The sequence below is a fragment of the Archocentrus centrarchus genome, chromosome 22 (genome assembly GCF_007364275.1).
Source record: "Archocentrus centrarchus isolate MPI-CPG fArcCen1 chromosome 22, fArcCen1, whole genome shotgun sequence".
Classification (NCBI taxonomy): domain Eukaryota; kingdom Metazoa; phylum Chordata; class Actinopteri; order Cichliformes; family Cichlidae; genus Archocentrus; species Archocentrus centrarchus.
In genome coordinates this window covers 26831089-26851452 of record NC_044367.1, presented here as the reverse complement: position 1 = coordinate 26851452, position 20364 = coordinate 26831089, and the positions used below count along the sequence as shown (strand labels likewise).

The 20364-nt window shown below is 43.2% G+C and overlaps 1 protein-coding gene across 1 annotated transcript in view; it reads left to right on the top strand.

Annotated features, from left to right (window-relative positions):
• syt14a (synaptotagmin XIVa) overlaps positions 1–20364 on the top strand; it is a 46859-nt gene that overhangs the window by 20876 nt on the left and 5619 nt on the right. The window contains exons 3-8 of the mRNA XM_030759142.1: positions 3292–3444; positions 6305–6532; positions 14359–14630; positions 14714–15163; positions 17517–17706; positions 19252–19308. Coding sequence (XP_030615002.1) covers positions 3292–3444; positions 6305–6532; positions 14359–14630; positions 14714–15163; positions 17517–17706; positions 19252–19308 — 1350 coding nt within the window. The remainder of the gene's footprint in view (positions 1–3291; positions 3445–6304; positions 6533–14358; positions 14631–14713; positions 15164–17516; positions 17707–19251; positions 19309–20364) is intronic.

Below are 20364 nucleotides of genomic sequence, written 5' to 3'. Positions count from 1 at the left end.
CCATGTATGCCACGTGGCGGTGTGGATGGTGCAGGTTCGAGTCCCGACCTGTTGCCATTCATCGTGCCTTTCCCGTCTCTCTCCACTGCAAAAACTACCAAATGAAGCCGTGAAAAGGCCAAAATAATAATTAAAAAGCAGAAGTTTATGGCAAAACGACCTCAGTCACTAATTCACGTCAAACTGAACAAAGTATTAAGTTCATTTTGGATATTTTGGTCCGTGTAAGTGTCGGGAGGGTCATCAAGGATATGTTTCCATGTAGTGTGTGGGTTTGCGGTCAGATCCACACCCCGGTTTCTGGTTTCAGTGAAAAATACTCCTCTGTGGGATTCAGCAACAAATGGATAATGCCACAGTAGCTACACCCATTTTTATACTGTCTATGGGTAATGATGCCATTATGGTTGCATTATGGGAAATGTAGCGTATGAGCCAATGTTTCTGGATCTGCTGGCAACAAAGTCTGAATATGATTGATTTTGCCGATCTTTTTTGTTTGTGCTCTCTCTTCGGATTCATGGAAGTGCGATATTAAAATAAAGATCACTGATAAAGCATTTGTAGTTTTGAATGGTTGAATGTACATTTATTCCCGTCCACTGCATCTCACCATCATCGCTGTGCACCTCTCTGTATGCTCACCAGTATTCAGAGGATGACAGGAGGCATACAGAGCGGTGCTAAAGTTTCTCTCTGCCACAAACTTTGTGTATGAAATGTTTGATGGAGCAGTTCTCAGGAAGAAAATCCCCTGGCCCGCCCCACATGTTGCACTGTGAATACAAACCTGTTCTGCAGCACCGAGGAACCCTTTTTTTTCCCCATTAGGTGCCCCTGAATCTGCTGGTTTTCTCATCCATGCATTTGTTTACTACAGCAAGCAAAGCGCCGGCTCTTTGCAAATCTCAGTAGTGTAAGACAGCATCGTTCTGCAAGAGCTTGCATCATCCTTAAAAAAATGGCTTTAATAAGTGCCTTTAATGGGTTTAAGAGCCCCTTTACTTCCAGTTTAGTGGTTATTGTCTTATAGCACTTCTGATTAGCATGCATGCAGCCTGTCATTAAGATGTTGGATCTGTCAGGCGATAGTTGAGACAGTTTTCAACATTTCTCATGCTGGGAAAAAGAAGAAATTTTCCCTTAAGGTTGTACTTTAGTAGGATAAAATTTTCAAGGAGATCGTGGGATTAGTTAAGTTTGTCTTTTTGTAAACAGGGTTAGTCAAGAACTCATGAATTAATTTTATGAACGTTTTTGCTAGAAATGGGTGTCGGCTCCAGGAATATTTAAGAGGATTCCTCATCATGGCATTAGGATGCAAAAGAAAAAGGGCAGATTTTTCCCTTTATTTGACAGTGCAGAGAATGAGCAGGAAAGTGGGGAGAGAGGGAGGAAATGTTCAGGGGGTGGTGACTCGAACCCAAGCTACCTCAGTAAGGACTCCAGCCTTCGGTACGTGTGCCGCCTGCTCAACCAGAATTGGACATTTTACATTATCTCTTAAAAAATATACACTCACCAGATCATACTTCATTAGTTACACTGTTCTTGCACCAGGTTGGACTCCTTACCATCTCCTTACCATCTCCTTACCATCCAAAAGTCACAGTAGAAATTGAGACTCATCAGATCAGGAACTGATTTGCCAATATTCTGTTGTCCAATTTTGGTGAGCCTGTGTGAGTTGTAACCTCAGTTCCCTCTTATTAGCCGACAGGGGTAGCATCTTCTGCTGTAGCCCGTCTGCTTCAAGGTTGGATGTGTTGTATGTTCAGAGATGATCTTCTGCATACTTTGGTTGTACCAAATGGTTATTTGAGTTACTGTTGGCTTCCTATCAGCTCGAAGCAGTCTGGCCTTTCTCCCCTGACCTCTGGATGACCAGTTGCTCGCTGCAGCTACTCTCAATAAGTTGCTGAATGCGAAAAAATTCAACACAATCACTGAGCAACCAGATTTTTTTTGCAAGGAGTTTTTTCATCCTTGTATTATCCTTTGTTTTTACATATGACAGATTAACAGTAAAATACCTCACTTTAGACAAACACTCCAGTAAAACATGCAGTGAATCCTCTGATTGCGGTTGAGTTGTTCTTTGCAAAATGCCAAATTAATCTCCTGAACTGACTGCAGGTGGTGACAGCAGGTCTCTGAAGGCTGATTGCCACCGAATCTGCTCATCAGCCTTCATTAGTTTACAGTACGGTAAAAAAAAAAGGTGTGAGTGGTTTAGGACAAAGATGACGGGGTTATTTGAACACTTTGACACTAATGGATCCTGATGTTTAAGAGTCCGTGATGACATCGCGCCTCCATGCTGATGCTGGAAGGTCATACTTGAGGTGGAAGGTCATACGTTGGTATTCATCTGCCAAGCACACAGTCGGGGTACATGTATCAATTAGCCAGGTTCATTCTGGTGTAACAAACCCTCGCTAATGATGTTTGTGTCCAGACCTAACCGGATCTCCTGATGTGTGGCAGTCAGTGCTGCATTTAATGAGATCTGATTCGCCCGTGCGTCTGTGGTCCGTGTGAGGCTGCACCTGAACCCGTCACTATGGCAACCAGCAGGTTGTGTCTCTCTACAGTGACACAACCCCTCTGAGTGCGTCTCCGTCCCTGCAGTATATCTGCCTCTCCTCTGTAGACAGTTTGATGTTAATCGCTGAGACAGTAACGCCATTGGACATAAACACGTACAGATTTTAATACTGATGGTTTTTGTGCCCCTCGGAGGTTTAGAAAGAGCCACAGAAAACAGGTTTTAATCACAGATCCAGAACTCTAAGAGTTTTCTGTTGGTGTACAAAAGTGAAAAAAGAGCACGTCACAGCAGCTCACATTGATGCTATTGTAGAAACAGATCCAGGTAGAAATGGAGACTGCAAGGCTACAAGCTGGACTGCTTGTCATTGCTTTACTTACCTGTTGAATATTTGGCTGGGGTTGGTATAAACTCATCTTTAACATTGCTGGCTTTGTGTTAGCATGTTGTTTCTGGAGGTGTTTGTAAAGAGGAGGATGTCCTGTCAGGACGGCTGTCTCTTCCCTGGACGGTTTTCGCTTCACTGTCATGTTCTCGTCCTTCTGTGCGATTAAAGTAAAAGTGTCGTTTGCTCGTCATAAAGCATCAGTGTTGTTTCCACATTCCAACTTTGCACACAGCCAACTCTGAATGACTTATTAACTCAGGAAATGGGATCATCTAAAGATAATGTGAATGCATTATAACCTCTTAACAGTGGTCTAATGTTGATATTTAAAAATGCCGTATCTGTTTTCTAGTCTCTCCAGAGGTGCTGGGGTTTCTGACAGCCATCGGACTCTTCATCATCCTCATGACCCTCCTCTTCTGGTACCTCAACAATAAGTTGGCACTAGAGAACCCAGGGAACCTTCAGTGCCTTGATGACTTCAGGAAAACCACTGAGCTGCAAGGTGAGCATGCGTTTGGTTGTCATTATTTCAAATCTGATTTTAACCATTTGGACAAAATACCTCAATTTACATTTTTCTGACAGCTTAAATTCACACGTCTCAATAAAGTGGAATTATTTATGTAATAATAATAATGTGTTTATTTGTGATATAGAAAATGTTAAAGTTTAGGGTATAGATCAAACTTTTCAGTGACCTCGTTCATGAAGGATTCTGCGTTCACTCTTTCATTAATCAGTGCATGAAATTACGGAGCCTGACAGCAGCACGAGGCCTGACCTCTGCACGGAGGCATTTTCCACCAGCACTGGCCTTTCTCAGCCCATGAGGGGATTACTGTTGCTGACAGCTGTAGGACTGCTTACTTACCATCCGCCCAGAGGGGCTTCAGAAGTTTAAAAGGTTGGTGGCCCCCGGGAGGCCGCACAGGGAGTTGGCTCTACTCAGAGAGAAGCCATCTGCAGAAAACAAAGGGAGGCAGTGTAACGAAGCAAAGTGACGAATGTTTGAGACCTTTTCGGTTTATCGTTTTTGGAACCGTGACTGTGACAGAAATCTGTTTTCTACTGATTATGTTTTTCAAAAATGTGATTATTGATGACCGTCTCCTGTATCTAAGCTACATGTTGTTAATGCATGGAGAGATTTTTGAGTCAGTACTGAAAGGTTTGCAGAGCGACCGGCTCGGGTCGTTTCAAAAGCTCTGCTGCCCCCTGCTGGAAACAGTATGAAGTTACAGCACACTGACAGAAAACTAGATTCAAAGCTACATTTAGAGGGACGGACTTCTCTTACTGCTTAAATCATTGAACACTTACAGTTTTTCTATAATTTTTTTCTGCATTTCTTTTCCCATTTTTGATTATACCCTCATTGATCACATGTATCACACTGGGAAATACCTTCTTCTAATCAAGATCCATATTAAATGTAACTTCAAACGACCATTTAGAGTTTAAATATGTAAGAATCACAAAGATATATATATTTTTTGTTGTTTACATAACAAATTAACTAGCAATATATCACTAAATTACAGGCACACCAGTACATTATATTTGTTTTATATATTTTTCATGAATATTGTTCAGTTGTGTAACAAGGAAGAAAAGCGTGGCTTTAAAAAGCATTAAAAACAACAAAAATCCGCCTGCACGTCGATTTTCTTAACCCTTTATTCATATTGGGGCTGCAGGGAAGATGGAGAGTATCTCAGCTGGCATAGGGCGAGAGGCCGGCTGCAGCCTGGACAGTCTGCAGTCTATCGCACTGCTAATAAATAAATAATGAAGCACTTACACACATTTATAAAGTCATGTTGTTGCTGCTGTCAGTGACTCAACAGGCATTAATTGAAATGTCTTAGTGCATAATTGTTGCTGGATTGATGCCACCAAAGCAAGTGAGCCACATGGCAGAAATGCTGTTGTCAGAGCAACAAATCCAAATCAGATAGCCAAACTAAATCAATCTATACATTTGACAGATTTGTGTCATTTAAAGCACGCTTTAGTATGTAAGTGATATCGAATGCTGCCCATCAGCAAGTCATTTTTTTTTAGATGAGATTTAGATTGAGTCACTCTGCACGATAATCCCAGTAAATAGTTTCCATATTTAAAAAGCATCGTAGAATCGCTTGGCAACAACAAGGAAACACACAGGAGTAAGTACAGGGGAGTAGTGCTGCAGGATGAAGTCCAGATGTTCCTCCTTTTTCACCGTAGTGACTTTTATCAAAGGCTTTACCGAGTGATCAGTTTTCTGTTCAGAACCATCCACGAAGTAACAGCTGCCAGAACCAGACTGCTTTGCAATGAATGGATTTTTTTTCCTCATGGATTTTATCTGTGTCCATCCGTGCAGTGTAAAAAGAGCTGGTTCTTAAAGTGAAGCCAAAATCCAAGTGCCTACCTGGATTCTTTCTAATGACCAGCAGGGGGCGTCTCCTCTGGTTTCAGTTTCATAGTCTATAGCAGGGATCCTCAAATCCAGGCCTCGAGGTCCGGTGTCCTGCAGGTTTTAGATGTGTCTCTGCTTCAACACACCTGAGTCAAATATAGAAGTCATTAGCAGGACTCTGGAGAACTTGACTGCACACTGAGGAGGTAATTCAGCCATTTGATTCAGGTGTGTTGGATCAGGGACACATCTAAAAGCTGCAGGACACCGGACCTCGAGGCCTGGATTTGAGGATCCCTGGTCTATAGGAAGACAATCAGTTATGTCAGCTAATCTGAGACATCAGCAAACATGCAATGCTTAACAAATTTATTAAACGACCACCCGATATAAGGTTTATGCCACAGCTGCCCTAAATTCACAGTATTATGTGTCCACCACAGTTTAATTTGATGCAACTCATGCAATAATCTCCAGATTAGGATTTTTCTCATATTTAGACGTCAGTTTTTCACTCCAGGTGTTGTTCTGGTAAAATCATCTACTTGCTCCTCTTTATTTCTAGAAAGTAAAAGTCAGATTTCTTTTAAAATGAATTTCATTCAGCTGCGTTCAGCTCGCTGGGCCTCAGCCTGACGTCTTGAAGGGTTTTCCTTAATCCATTGTCTTCCGTGGCGTTCCAGGTGTTTGGCTGAATGCACCAGGTTGTTGATTTGGCGACTCCTGAAGGTTTTGCTGCTGATTCTGATGTTTTTATAAACTGTTTTTCAACCTAATGACACACGGAATCAGCTCCAGATATTTTATCTATATAATTTGCTGTGGAATAATGATTGGACCCCTGCCCCGCCGAATTAATGCTGAAAGCCTTCATTTCAATCACATCACGATGTGATGTGATGGTGTGTGGAGGCAGGTAGTTGTGGAGCTGACTGTATTTTCCTCTATCCCCAAACAGACAAGGTCTACTCAGACGCTGACTTGCAGGCTTCATCGTCGGACAGCGAGGATGAACTGATGGGTCAGTATCAGGAAGCGGTCAGCCGCTCCCAGGGCCTCAGAGGAGGAGCCAAGGCGGCCTCTAATACCAAACACACGGGAGGTTTCAGCTGGGAGAGCCGGCAGAAGTACAGCCCTCTTACTGCTGATTATGACGGCTACAGCAGCGAAGCCTCGGCTGATGATGGTGGGCACTCTGTAAATGCACTGCCTCATATTCGACCCCACTGGCACCATGAAAAGTTCAGATATGTCCTTCGTCTCACCTCGGTACCAACAAACACAAGAACACCGTATGTGTAACATGCACACTTACACACACTGTCGGTTAATCTAGAGAGGTGATCAAAGCGAGGCTCCCGTTCAGCACACTCTCTGTGGGAGGGTTGTGAAACAGTCAGCTGTCTGTATAATGTGCTCAGCGGCAGCCTCGCGCTCTTCTTTCTGTTTCTATAACACGTCGCTGTTTCCCATCTGCCCGACTCACCATCGCTGCGTTTGTTCTTGTTCCTTTTCAAGGTGGGTTCAGTCGCAGCAGAGCGCTGGCACTGACCTCCCTGGATTAGCCTGTTATTCTTCTGTCACAGTGCTGGACGAGAAGCACATCCTGGGGATTTAAGATCATAACAAAAGGCACTCGTGACTTCCTCCTCGGGAAGTGTTTGCCCACCTTTATGTTTAAAAAGATTGCAGGAGATGGGATTTATTTATTGCTCTGCTAAACATAAATAGCGCTTCCCAAAATTAGGACAATGTGCCTGTCAGCATTTACTGCGGGGGGGGAAACATTTATTTGATTCCCTGCTGATTTTGTACAAAAAAATAAATAAGTATTTGATCCCCTACAACCCAGTCTGAATTCTGGCTCCCACAGATCACAATCAATCAATTACAGATACTCCTAATCTCAACTCACCTGACCACAGAATCAGTTTCTTCCTTTCCAACCTTTCCACCACCGTGGGAACGCCCAAAGAGCTGTCCGAGGACGTCGGGGCAAAGCTCAACAATCTGTAATCTGTACAAAAACCACAAGTAAGCTAATCTAAAGACGCTCTAACATTCACACACATTCATATTGTGTTGCATCGGCGAGCAACTTGGGGTTCAGTATGTTGTCCGAGGATACTTTAGAGCTGACCTGCTCTGCCTCCTGAGCCACAGCCACCCCAGAGCCTTAAAATAATAAATGCATGATTTAGTTTTTCAGCATCACTCCGAGACAGAATGTTTCTAATTTCAGAAATATTGCCCAATGCAAGAAATCAGTCCTACATATTTGTCTAATATGTGCATTGAAGGACATATCCTGGTCAAAAATGACTCCAAGATTTCTCACAGTGTTACTGGAGGCCAAAGTAATGCCATCCAGAGTAAGGATCTGATTTGACACCATGTTTCCAAGATTTTTAGGGCCGAGCACAAGAACTTCAGTTTTATTTGAGTTTAGAAGCAGGAAATTAGAGGTCATCCAGGCCTTTATGTCTTTAAGACATTCCTGCAGGTTAACTAATTGTGTGTCATCTGCCTTCATTGATAGATAAAGCTGAGTAGCATGTCAAACTAGTCCTGTAGGGAAGGCAAACGAGCAAATGGACTGTTGCAAAGAGAAGAAAATTGTTGCACAGAATGTAAAATTATTTTAAAGCCTCTGATTGACTTGTTTTTTAAATCCTGCAGAATTATATTGATGGTGTTGTTGCCGGTTTTCGTCACCCTCACACAGGAATGTTTGTATCTGAGTATTTTGCACTGACAGAAATGATCCAGCCTTTGCCAGGTTCTCTGATTGGTGCATCATGTCTGAACCAGTTTTGTGTTATATAAGACAGTAGGTTCAAGTGCTGGGTGTCTGGCACAATCTATTTAAAGCAATGTTTGAACGCGTAGCTGGGGGATAAATACTGCACGGCGTGCTTCTGACTCCATTAGCAGAGAAGCGACGCGCTGCACACAAAAAGCAGAACGTCTCCTTGTAACCGCTAGATGGTCTCTGTCATCCTCAGATGAGGCTCTGAATTTTTAGGTCATTATAGAAAATAATGCCATGTGGGGAAACAAGTGCTATTCAGTAACATCATGTTTCAAGATTTTGAGGTAACTCTGGAAAGCATAAACAGGAATTTATCAATAACAAAACTTAAAATTGTAATTTAATCTGCCTTCATTTGGAGACATAAAGGAGCTAATTAGAGGTTCTGATTATTGTTTCTGCCGCCTCATATTTAACACTGCAGTGTTTCCTTTGCAGCTTTAAAGCAACATATGTGGACGTACTTACATACTGCACTATATACACTCAATGGCCACTTTATTAGCTACACTTTGCTAGTGCTGGGTTGGACCTCCTTAATTCTTTGTGGCACAGGTTCAAGTTGCTTGAAACATTCCTCAGACATTTTGGTCCACAATGAAATGGCAACATCACAGTTGCTGCAGATTTGTTGACTATACGATGGAGGGAGGGATGGATGGACGGATGGATGGATGGATGGATGGACGGTTGGACGGACGGACGGACGGACGGACGTCCATGATGTGAATCTCTGTCCGAAATGTGCCCTATTAAATTGAGATCTGGTGACTGTGGAGGCCATTTGAGTGCAGTGAAGATGATTTGAGCTTTGTGACAGGAGATGGGCACACTGTGGTCATAAAGGGATGGACATGGTCACCAACAGTACTCAGGTAGGGTGTGGTATTTAAACAATACTCAGCTGGTACTGCCAGGAAAACCTCCCCCACACCCTCCAGTTTGTCTACCAGCTCAGACTTTGGAGTTCAGGATGCCATTCTCTACCTGCTCAGCCGTGTCTACACAAGCCCCCACGCACTGTGAGAATCATGTTTTTTTACTTCTCCAGTGCTTTCAGCACCATCAGGCCAGCTCTGCAGGTGCATGCCTTCCTGGTGGCCTGAATAGTTGACTATATGACTGGCAGACCACGGTATGTGCGGCTGCAGGACTGCATGTTGGACAGTGCAGGAGACTGTCCCCTCTCCCTCTCCCTTCACCCTAATCATCTCAGACTGCAGCTACTGCACTGAGGCCTGTCACCTTCAGATATTTTCTGATGACTCTGCTGCAGTGGGATGTGTCAGAGAGGGTGATGAGGAAGACTGTGGTGAGTAACTTTGTTGCATGATGCAAACAAAACCATCTGCAGCTTAATGTGACAAACTGTTTGTGGGCATGAGAAGGACCAGAACAGAACTGTGTTTCCATCTGTGGGGTCTGGGTGGAGAAGGTGGAGGATTACAGAGACCTCTGTGTTCACAATGACAATAAACTGGACTTCATTAAAAACACAGGAGCCCTCTACTAGAGAGGCCAAAGTGTCTCTATTTTCTGAAGTGACTGAGGTCCTTTAATATCTGCTGGATGTGTTACGAGTCTCTGGTGACCCGTGCCATCCTCTGTGCTGTGGTGTGCCGGGGCAGCGGACGGAGGGGAGCGGATGCCCGCAGACTCAATAAACTGATCCATGAGGGCAGTAATTTAACCTTTCCCTTCGGAGCACCTTAGCTTTACTTACTCAGTTTTACATATTTTTGCTTGTTTTTATAGTACATGTTTAATTTTTCCCTGTCCTGATGCTCAGTTTGAACTTCCTCAGTGCACTGAGCAATAATAAAGTGGCCAGTGATTGTATATTAAACACTGTTCACTTACTGTCTGTTGCAGTAATAATATTTCGTGAGCAATCTTTGTGTGTGAGAGAGAGCAGCAGGGATTTGAGTCACAAGAGGCTGCCAGCAATAATTTGAAATTTACTTGGTTTATTTATGACAGCATGTTAGCTATGGAAGGTCTTGTTTTGATTTTTTTCTTCTTCTCATGATTCTAACACCCTTAAAGGTTTCAGGGATTATCCTGATAACTGGCAGATGATATATTTCTCAGATGCCAAGAAAATAAATTCAAGGCAAAGCAGTTATTTGGTTCATCAGATTATGATCATCTTACTTGTAATTCCTCAACTATAACCACAAGAGGAAGTAAAAAAAAAAAAAAAAAAAAAAAGCTCTGTCCATCCATGGCTGCACTTTGGTTGAAAGTACTGAGGTTCATTATTTTCCTCCCTGTGGTAAGGCTTTGATGGCTGTGGTTTTCTCTCCCACTAAGCCATCGTGGATCAGCAATAACGAAGCAGCGGCCTCACACCGGTACTGACACCGGTTCGCGCTTTCTCTCCAAATATGGAAAGTTTTATTAGATAAAAATAGGTGAGCAGTTTCCGTGATTTGCCGCGACAGCCACAGGACATGCATTTCATTATTTTTCAAGCAAACAGCCATAAAAGCTTCCTCTTGACACCCACAGCTATTGCTGTTGTGTTTGAGTATGAAGAGCTTCATCCTCAGGACACATGTATAAAACATGAGGAGGATTGTGCCAGAGCTGCAGAATCAGAGGGTGGCTTCACTCAGCCTCCAAAAATGGGACATAAGCAGAAAGGAAGAATTATCTAAGCCCCCAACCACCCACCCCCATGACCCCTTGATGAGTACAGTGTTATATAGCATGTCCCAGTGCTTTATGATGGTTTATAGAGAGTAGTATTTCAGCCTATAGCCAATGGGCCCTTGGAATACTGCTATAAATTGACCTATAAGCAGGTCCATAAATGAACTGTGCTGTCACAGTGTGTATCTTTGTCACCTGCATTTTGCCCCTGGCAGGTTACACTCGACTAATTACATTTAAATATTGAATGCAAACTTTATCAACTGCCTGTTATGGAAAAATCTCCTGATTCTTTTTTCTTTCCTAAGAAAAATGTCATGGTACACACTGACATAAACCCTGGAAACATATCCTGAAAGAGGCCGCACCAATGATTGGGTAACCATTCATAGTAAACGAGGTCCTGCACGTAGGAAGAAGGCCACATTAGCAAGAAATCTGACCAAACAGCTGATGGCGCTCAGTAATGCAGAGCAAACACTGTTTTCACCTCAGTGCACCTTTTTTAATCAGCCAGATTAAATCCTCTCTGCACCTGTTATTGTAGGTAGATATTTAAACATGTGGATTTAAACTTTAGTCTATGCTAACATCCTGAGCTAGGTGAGATCCGGACTCTGTTTCTTCACAGAGTGAATGAATGTTTCTCTAAAAAAGCGCTCACGCAGGGCGTGCGCTGTGCTCTCTGCAGGGTTCGGTGCACTGTTCCACGGAGCCACTGTACCTGTTTTACTCATATTTCATAAGCTCTAATAAATCTGTAAAGTATTTTGGAGGTTAAAACACAAACCTCACGTGCATTTGGGTGGAAACTTGTTGCCAACAGACCTGTCATTACAGGATGCAAGTCATTAAAAATAATGGGACCTGTGTGAAAGCGGCAGTGTTTCAGAAGCAGAGACTTTAGTCTGCATAGGGTCTTTTATTTTGAAATTTTACTGAATTATCCAACCAGTTCCCGAAGTCTCTGACTTCCTGCCTTCTTGTTTGCTCTGCACAGGTTGTCACAGCTTCTGTTTAAAATAAATGCATCAATAAATGAATGAATAGATTATGCACTATTTTAAGAGGCACAGAGCAGAGAGTCGCTCCTGGGGCATGTCTGGAATTGCAGGCATTTTCTTGAGTGGGTGCAGTCAGTGCCGGGAATACACAGCTGTCCTCGGTGTACTCCCAGGGGAAAAATACTAGCCTTTTTGCTTTTATACTATTGTGGCTGGAGTGAAAGTCGGTTTCTGAGGAAGTCCAGTATTTCCACCAACACTGGTCCATAAATATCCATTTTATATATTTATTGGTAACATAGGAAAACTATATACTGCTTTGTTTAAATTGTGGTGATGACACTGCATTATTTATAGATGCTGATTGTTGAATTGTTGCACTTGTCAGTCTTTTTAAAACGTGAAGGTGGCAGCAGGTCAGGTGTGTTTCCACCTGCCTACATTTGGAGATGGGACAATCAAGTGCAGCTCCTCATTTTCCACCAAAGATATTTATACCTGTGTCTCTCAGTCAAGATTCACAAACTGTTTTCCCACTTGAAGAGGTACAAGAAGGCAAAACAAGGCGAATGCCAGTAGAGAAGGGGATGAAAGAGTGGGTGAGACGAGAGGAGGAATGGTAACCGTCCCAATTAGCGGGCTGGAGAAAAGAGTAGTGCTTTTACACGGCAGCTTCCATCAAATCAACCGCCCCCGGCTCAGCGGGAAAAAGCTGCTCAAAATGGATTTGCTCCTTTTATCAAGCCCTCCATGACACTTAGTTAAGACTCCTTTGCCTCTATCCTGCCACTGATATGTGCCACTTTGAGCTGGTGTCTCAGTGACATTATTAAGAGTGAAAGTTTCAGGAACTTGGGAAGAAAGCTGGAACATTGTGTTGGAGTGGATTACGTCATCACAGTGCTGGCTCTTTTTTTTTTTTAAGTTAGAGGAAAGAAGAGATTTTTCTTTTCAAGTTATTTTCTTCATCTTTTGTTTTCTTTTCTCTTATTTTTTTTCTGCGAGTCTCGGTTTAAAGCATTCATCCCTCGCCCGTGTCCCTCAGGGAGTATTAGCATTGGCTGCTCAGTTTTTTTTCCCCTTTTTTGAATCCAGATTGGACAAAGGAGTCAGGTTTGAGAATGCAGCTGACAACACTATTCAAGGTTCTTTGTAAGTGCCACAGAAATGTTCAGCATAGCCTCACTCGTTGCCTTCCAGGCAACTGAATCATTTAGAAAGGTGAGAGGCATAAAATGTGTGGCAGATTAAGGAGTATTCGGTTCAGTCCTTTTAATGGTGTGTATCTGATGTTTTATTTAGGCTGTGCATTCAGAAGGTTTCTCTCTCAGAGCGTTTTATGCTCACGAGGGCAGCGCCGTCAGATCTGTGTGTGAGGCTGAAAAAGAAGTCTGAAAAATTGCAAATAAAATTATATTGATGACAAAATTATGCACGTGAAGTCCAACTTACTGAAAAGGAAGAACAAAATTATCGTTTAGCATCGAGATGCAGGTACAGATTAAACATTAAGACTCACCTTTATTGTATATGAATATTTAATAACATGAAAATGTTACACTGCAGAACTGTTTGTCGGCATTAATTACTATGTAACTATAATTTAGTTCAGTAGCTTGTAGAACCACCTTTAGCAGCAAGAGTAACCATTTCCTGTGTGACTTCATCAGCCTCTCACATCATTGTGGAGGAATTTCAGCCCACTCTTCTTCAGTTCAGTCATGTATGTACAGCTCTCTTTAGGTCCTGCCACAGCATTTCAGTCGGGTTGCGCTCTCTCTCTGAGCAGACAGGCATGTCGGCTGAACGCGGAATAAAAAAGCTTCCTTATCTACAACTTCAATGTTTTCTAGGGTGGGAAAACGATCCCAAATACTCCTGCAAATTGAAATGCAATTGCATGGAGTAGTTTCAAGAATGGTAGCCATGCCTTTTAAGTCTGTAGGGTTGATTTTGAGGGTGTACATACCAGTTATTTCACCTAACCTGGATTAACAGCTGCTTTATAAGTATGCTAATATTTTACATTGTTAAAAAGAAATTCAGTGAAAAGATCAAAACCTGCAAAAAATAATTAGTGCCTGTTTCCAAAGCTTTGCACAGTACATCCTTCTGTCTGTGCCACAGAGCTCCGTTTATTTACTGTGCTGTAATGCTCACATTCACCAAATCAGAGGCTGAAAATAGTCCTTAAGAAACGCACCATTTTCTCCAGTTTTAAAAACCATTAAACCTCCAGCTGTTGCTTTTTGTTAAAGAAGAGAAAATAATACATATGTGTTTACTCATTTTTATGGTGCTTCAAATTGGATAAGGCTAAAAGCCACTGACAAGCTGGGTAAGCTGAAAGCATTAAGACCTTTTTGGTCTTTTCTTACTACTGTGTTTGTTAACAATGATGAGAATACAGAATACCACCACCTGCTGCTGCAGCCAAGCACTGATGAAGCTGTAAATGTGTGCAGCCAAATGACTTAATGACTTGCTCGTATCATATGATGTGATGTCTGGATTTTATTGTGGTTATATCCTCCCAAACAGTCAACTGCATTCAGAGGATGAGGCGAACGCCGCCGCTGGATGAGCTTCAGCCGCCGCCCTATCAGGATGAGAACGGCTCTCCGAGGATGTCCTGCACTCTGTCAGACCTCGGTGATGCCAAGTGTGATTTATCCCACACGAGCGGCAGCCCCCACCTCTCTTTCGGCAAGTGTCCCAGTGAGGGCAGCGATGGCCCTGAGACTGAGAGTTACCTCAACAAGGGCTATGAGGAGGACGTGCCCAGTGACAGTACAGCTGTCCTCAGCCCGGAGGTAAATACAGTCATGCAAAATACGAGTAATTCTCTGGACTGAGGTGTTGTTTTGCACACTGAACATCTCATTGGTTTCTGTAGGACATGTCAGCCCGTGGATCAGCTGCTCAGCTCCCAAAAGGTTATGAACCAGATCCTGTTGCAAAATACGGGACGCTTGACGTCGTGTTTGACTACGATTCAGAGGACCAGCAGCTGTCTGTGACCATCATGGCAGTAACCGACCTTCCCAGCCACAAACGCACCGGGAACATCTCCTGGCAGGTCCATCTGGTCCTCCTGCCCACCAAGAAACAGAGGGCAAAGACAGGGATCCAGAGAGGCCCGTGTCCCATCTTTACCGAGACCTTCCGCTGCCGCCCCGTGGAGTCAGAGATGATCAGTAATTACGCCATCAGATTCCGCCTTTACAGCATGCGACGGATGAAAAAAGAGAAGGTGCTCGGGGAAAAGGTGTTCTACCTCACCAAGCTCAACCTTCAGGGCAAAATGTCTATGCCGGTCACATTAGACCCGTGCTGTGCACTCCCGGTAAGGAGGCCCAAAGCAGGTGTTGGTTTTCAAGCTCCCACTCATCACCTCACTAATTACTTCCCTTTGTTGATTGATCTTTCATCTAACTGGATAACGTTTTCACATCTTGCAGATTGCTCTCACTGAGCCGCCTATTTTGGTTGGTTGTTGGTTTTTAATCCTTCTCAGGAGTAGATGGCAGTGTGACAGTGCCTCCATTTCATGTCAGGGAATAAACAATAATCAGTTTACTTATAGTTTCCTTTCTTTCACATTTAAAGCAGCAGCATCTCAAATGTATTTCAAAGGCTACAAAGAAGAAAGGCAGTCTTAAAAGGCACCCTGTTAAGGCAAATCGTAAACCACAAGGGCCCACACATGTCAGATATTAGTTTCTATTGCCAGGGAGATGCTTTTTTTCCCCCTAACTGTAATGACTTATTTATGTAGCTGTCCAGGTGTCGAATTAAGCCAATACATCAGCATTCAGTGCTTTCTTCTCTGGATGTGTCCTATAATTTTGTCATTATTGGGGTTAGAAAGCAGGATTCTCGTTAAGTTGTTAGCCAATGAGTGCGTTCTAACAGGACTTCAGTAACATGATTGGCCTTACTCTGACTACGACCATATTTTATATGGTGGCAGTTAGCATCATTGTCATTATTTCTGATAAGTATACCACTTAGCATGACTTGAGTCTACACTACTTTGCCAAAACCCGCGCACTATGCAAGTAAATACGCCATGCACAGTTTATTAAAAGTGGGATTTGAATTAACACATGGTGTTTTTTGAACAAACTTACAGAGGGGGAAATAATTATTTGATCCTCTGTGGGATTTGTAAGTTTGAGACAAAATATCAACAAAAATCCTGAAAAACACATTACATATAAGTTATAATTTTGCATGTTATTGAGTGAAATAAGTATTTGATCCCCAAGCAAAACACGGATTAGTACTTGGTGGAGAAACCCTTGTTGCCAAGCACAGTTGTTTCTTGCAGCTGGTTTGCACACACCTTCAGAGGGATTTTGGCCCACTCCTCTTTACAGAAACTCTAAATCCTTCAGGTTTCTGGGCTGCCACTTGGTAACTTAAAGCTTTAGCTCTCTACTCAGATTTTCTATGGGATTAAGGTCTGGAGAGTGGCTACGCCACATGACCTTAATGTGCTTGTTCTTCAGCCACTCCTTTGCTCCCTTGGCAGTATGTTTTGGGTCCTTGTCATGCTGGAATACCCATCCACGAATCATCTTCAATGGTCTGGCTGAGCGAAGGAGGTTCTTGTCCACGATTTAATGGTACATGGACCCGTCCATTGGTAGATGACCCCCTGTGAGCAGCACTTGGTGACAGTGGGAAGGAAAAACTTCTTTTTAACAGGAAGAAACCTCCAGCAGAACCAGGCTCAGGGAGGGGGGGTCATCTGCTGGGGGGAGAGAGACAGGACAAAAGACACACTGTGGAAGAGAGACAGAGATTAATAATAACTAGTGATTAAATGCAGAGTGGGGTATAAACACACAGACAGTGAAAAGAGGTGAATGAAGAAGAAACTCTCAGGGGAACCCCCCAGCAGCCTAGGCCTATAGCAGCATAACTAAAGGAGGGTTCAGGGTCACCTGATCCAGCCCTAACTATAAGCTTGATCATAAAGGAAAGTTTTAAGCCTAATCTTAAAAATAGAGAAGGTGTCTGTCTCCTGAATCCTTGCAGTTCAGTTGAATTCAGATTTATTTACATAGCGCCAAATCACAACAAGTAAAGACCTACAATAATAGCATGTGCTGATTTCAATCCATTACCGCGTAGTGTGTTACCAGTGGTGGTGTTCTTGCTGACTGTGGTTCCAACTGCCTTCAGATTATTAACACATTCTTCCTGTGTACTTTTGACCTGATCCACGACCTTTCTCACGATCATCCTCACCCCACGAGGCATCATGGAGCTCCAAACCGAAGGTGATTGGTGGCCATTTTTATAGTTCTTCCATTTCCAAATAATCAAACCAGCAATTGTCACCTTCTCACCAAACTTCTTGCTGCTGGTCATGTAAGCCCATTCCAGCTTTGTGCCTGTACATTAGAGACACTTCATTTCTTTGTGACTGGGCGCTGAATGCAAAAAAATTCTATACAATCACCAGGCATTCACCCTAGTTGCAAAGAAGTTGACATCCTATTTTTACTCTAGTGTGACTGAGCAGTAAGGGGGTGGGTGGTGAACAGTAACTTGGCAGATGAAGCTGCAGTCCTGTCCGAATTGTAATCATTTGGGTTTTTGGAGTCTTCGTAAATTAAAAAAGCATTAACGACTGAAGTGGAGATTTAAAAACTGAGAATTTTCTAAATGTCTGTCTCCTCTTTCAGGGTGGGGAATCCCAGGTCAGCCTCTCAGATATGACGTGCAGTGAAAGCGCCTCATCATTCCAGTCAGTCAGTCAGGCTTCCACACCAGAGATCCTCGTGGGCCTGGTTTACAACGCCACAACAGGACGTCTCTCTGTGGAAGTCATCAAAGGCATCCACTTCAAAAACCTGGCTGCTAACAAGCCACCCAGTAAGTACCCTGAAACGTTCTGTTGTGGAGTTGTGAAGAGAGCAGGATAACAGTTTTAATGTTTCAAATGCTGAAATGGAAAAGGACAAGTTGAGCCTGTGCATAGGAATTTGTGCTTTAAGCAGCGATTGAGAATCTTTAATTTTAAGTATTTCTTGTAAAAAAACAAACAAACAAACAAAAAAATAACTAAAAACTGTGTTTATGCACACACACACGCACTATATATGCAGTATACACTATATTGCCAAAATACAGTCCAAAATCATTGAATTCAGGTGTTCCAGTCACCACAGGTGTATAAACCAAGCACCTCAGCATTCAGACTGCTTCTACAAACATTGAATTCCAGCGTGGTACCGTGATAGGGTGATACCAGTGCAACAAGTCCAGTCCTGAAATTTCCTCACTACTGCATCCAAGTCTTACATCACCAAGCTCTGTGCAAAGCATCGGATGCAGTGGTGTAAAGCACGCCGCCACTGGACTCTAGAGCAGTGGAGACAAGTTCTCTGGAGGGATGAATCACACTTGTCCATCTGCCAATCAGATGGAGGAGTCTGAGTTTGGTGGTTGCCAGGAGAACAGTACCTGTCTGACTGCATTGTGCCAAGTGTAAAGTTTGGTGGAGGGGGGGTTATGGTATGGGGGTGTTTTTCAGGAGTTGGGCTCGGCCCCTTAGTTCCAGTGAAAGGAACTCTTAATGCTTCAGCACACCAAGACATTTGGAACAATTTGATGCTCCAACTCTGTGGGAACAGTTTGGGGATGGCCCCTTCCTGTTCCAACATGACTGCACACCAGTGCACAAAGCAGCTCCATAAAGACATGGATGAGCCAGTTTGGTGTGGAAGAACTTGACTGGCCTGCACAGAGTCCTGACCTCAGCCTGATAGAACACCTTTGGGATGGATTAGAGCAGAGACTGTGAGCCAGGCCTTCTCTCCAACATCAGTGTCTGACCTCACAGATGTGCTTCTGGAAGAATGGTCAGAAATTCCCATAAACACTCCTAAACCTGTGGAAAGACTTCCCAGAAGAGCTGAAGCTGTTATAACTGCAGTGGGTGGACCCACATCATATTAAACCCTCTGGATTAAGAATGGATGCTACTCAGGTTCATGCGTGTGTGAAGGCAGGCGAGCAAATACTTTTGGCAATACAGTGTATTTATATATTATATACTGCATGCTTTTTGTTCAAATACAGCTCGATCAGAGAGGGGCTATGCACAGCTTGTAACTTCTCCGAATCGAGGATGGTCAGCTCTATCTCGGCCACTCTGTTTTCCTCTGGTTTGATCCCTGTTTTCCCCTGTTTCCCGGTCAGCCTCCTCAGTCAGCTTCCAGGGATCTGAACAGCAAGTTCAAACAAAAACTGCCTCTTGTTGAACTTTGTGCAAATGTTGTTGTTGTTGGCCTTCTGACCCCGTTTCTCTTTCCTTGCATCTTCTGTTATGTCTGCACCTAAAACTCTCTCACCCTGCTACCTTTTTGACATCTCGGTCCGCTGTTTTTCTTACTGCTGTCCAACCCTTGTTGTCAGATGGACTGTTCTGTTGTCTAAAACACTTGATAGGTGGACAGGTTTATATTATCAGAGGTGAGTTTCTGTTCCTGCCTGTGATGTGCTGTTAGTGTTCATTTCAAATTCCTTTTTTTAATACATCTTCATGGATGCAGTCAGACATGGGTAAATGCAATTAGCAACAATTGGAGAGACACTGTTTTATTAATTTAACTGGCTCCCATGATTAATATCCGCACTTGAATTAGTTAAAAATCAAACAAATCAATTAGGAGTAAACACAGCTACCACAGCGTGGTGTGCACTATTTTCACATGCTTAAGCACCATGTCGCACATTCACACTCGTTCTGATGAATGCATCGTCAGTATCTTGGCCATGGAAACTTCAGCATGCAGGCTGGAGCAGCTGGGGATCGAAACACCGACCTTCTGACTGGTGAAGGACCTGCTCTTCTTCCTGAGCCGCAGCCACTCAGGAGGTAGAGCAGAGCCAGCCTCAGGTGGTGCAGCCTTGGCTTCACAGCTCTGGATCTGGAGCGCTTACAGTTTAACTTCAGCTGAATGCCTAACAGTTACATTAACCATTAGCTTGTGCTTGGTGGCTGTTGGCTACTGAGCACAAGGTGCCTGTACTAACTTGAAATGGTTGTGATACAAGAATTAGGCTACAGATAATAAGCTGCATACACTGATGTAGTTTCTGGGTCTGAAGAGTGAAGCACCTTGTTTCATATTTCTATCATATTGAATACAATATGATATTTATTTCCTAAATTATGGTCCCCATTAGCATTAAACAGGCTGATAAAGGAGGGTGTGCTTTATCCAACAGCTGTATGAGCCTGCAGTGTCCTTGGTTTCTTACGCACCATGCAGTGAATCTTTGTAGAGCCTTGAACATAACCTACATAAGTGGCTGATGTCATTTTCAGCATTTATGCTTGTGTGTGGTCATGCCCCAGGCTTTTATATGTGGTGCCAGCCCCCACTCTCTGAGGTCAGTTTATTTCAGGGGCAAACACATCTGTCCCTCAAGTTCTTCCACTTCTTCATAAATTCCCTCACATCCAGTCTGATAGTTTCAGCAATCTCCCTCCAGGGATTTGCTGAAATTTGTGAGTCTTTACAT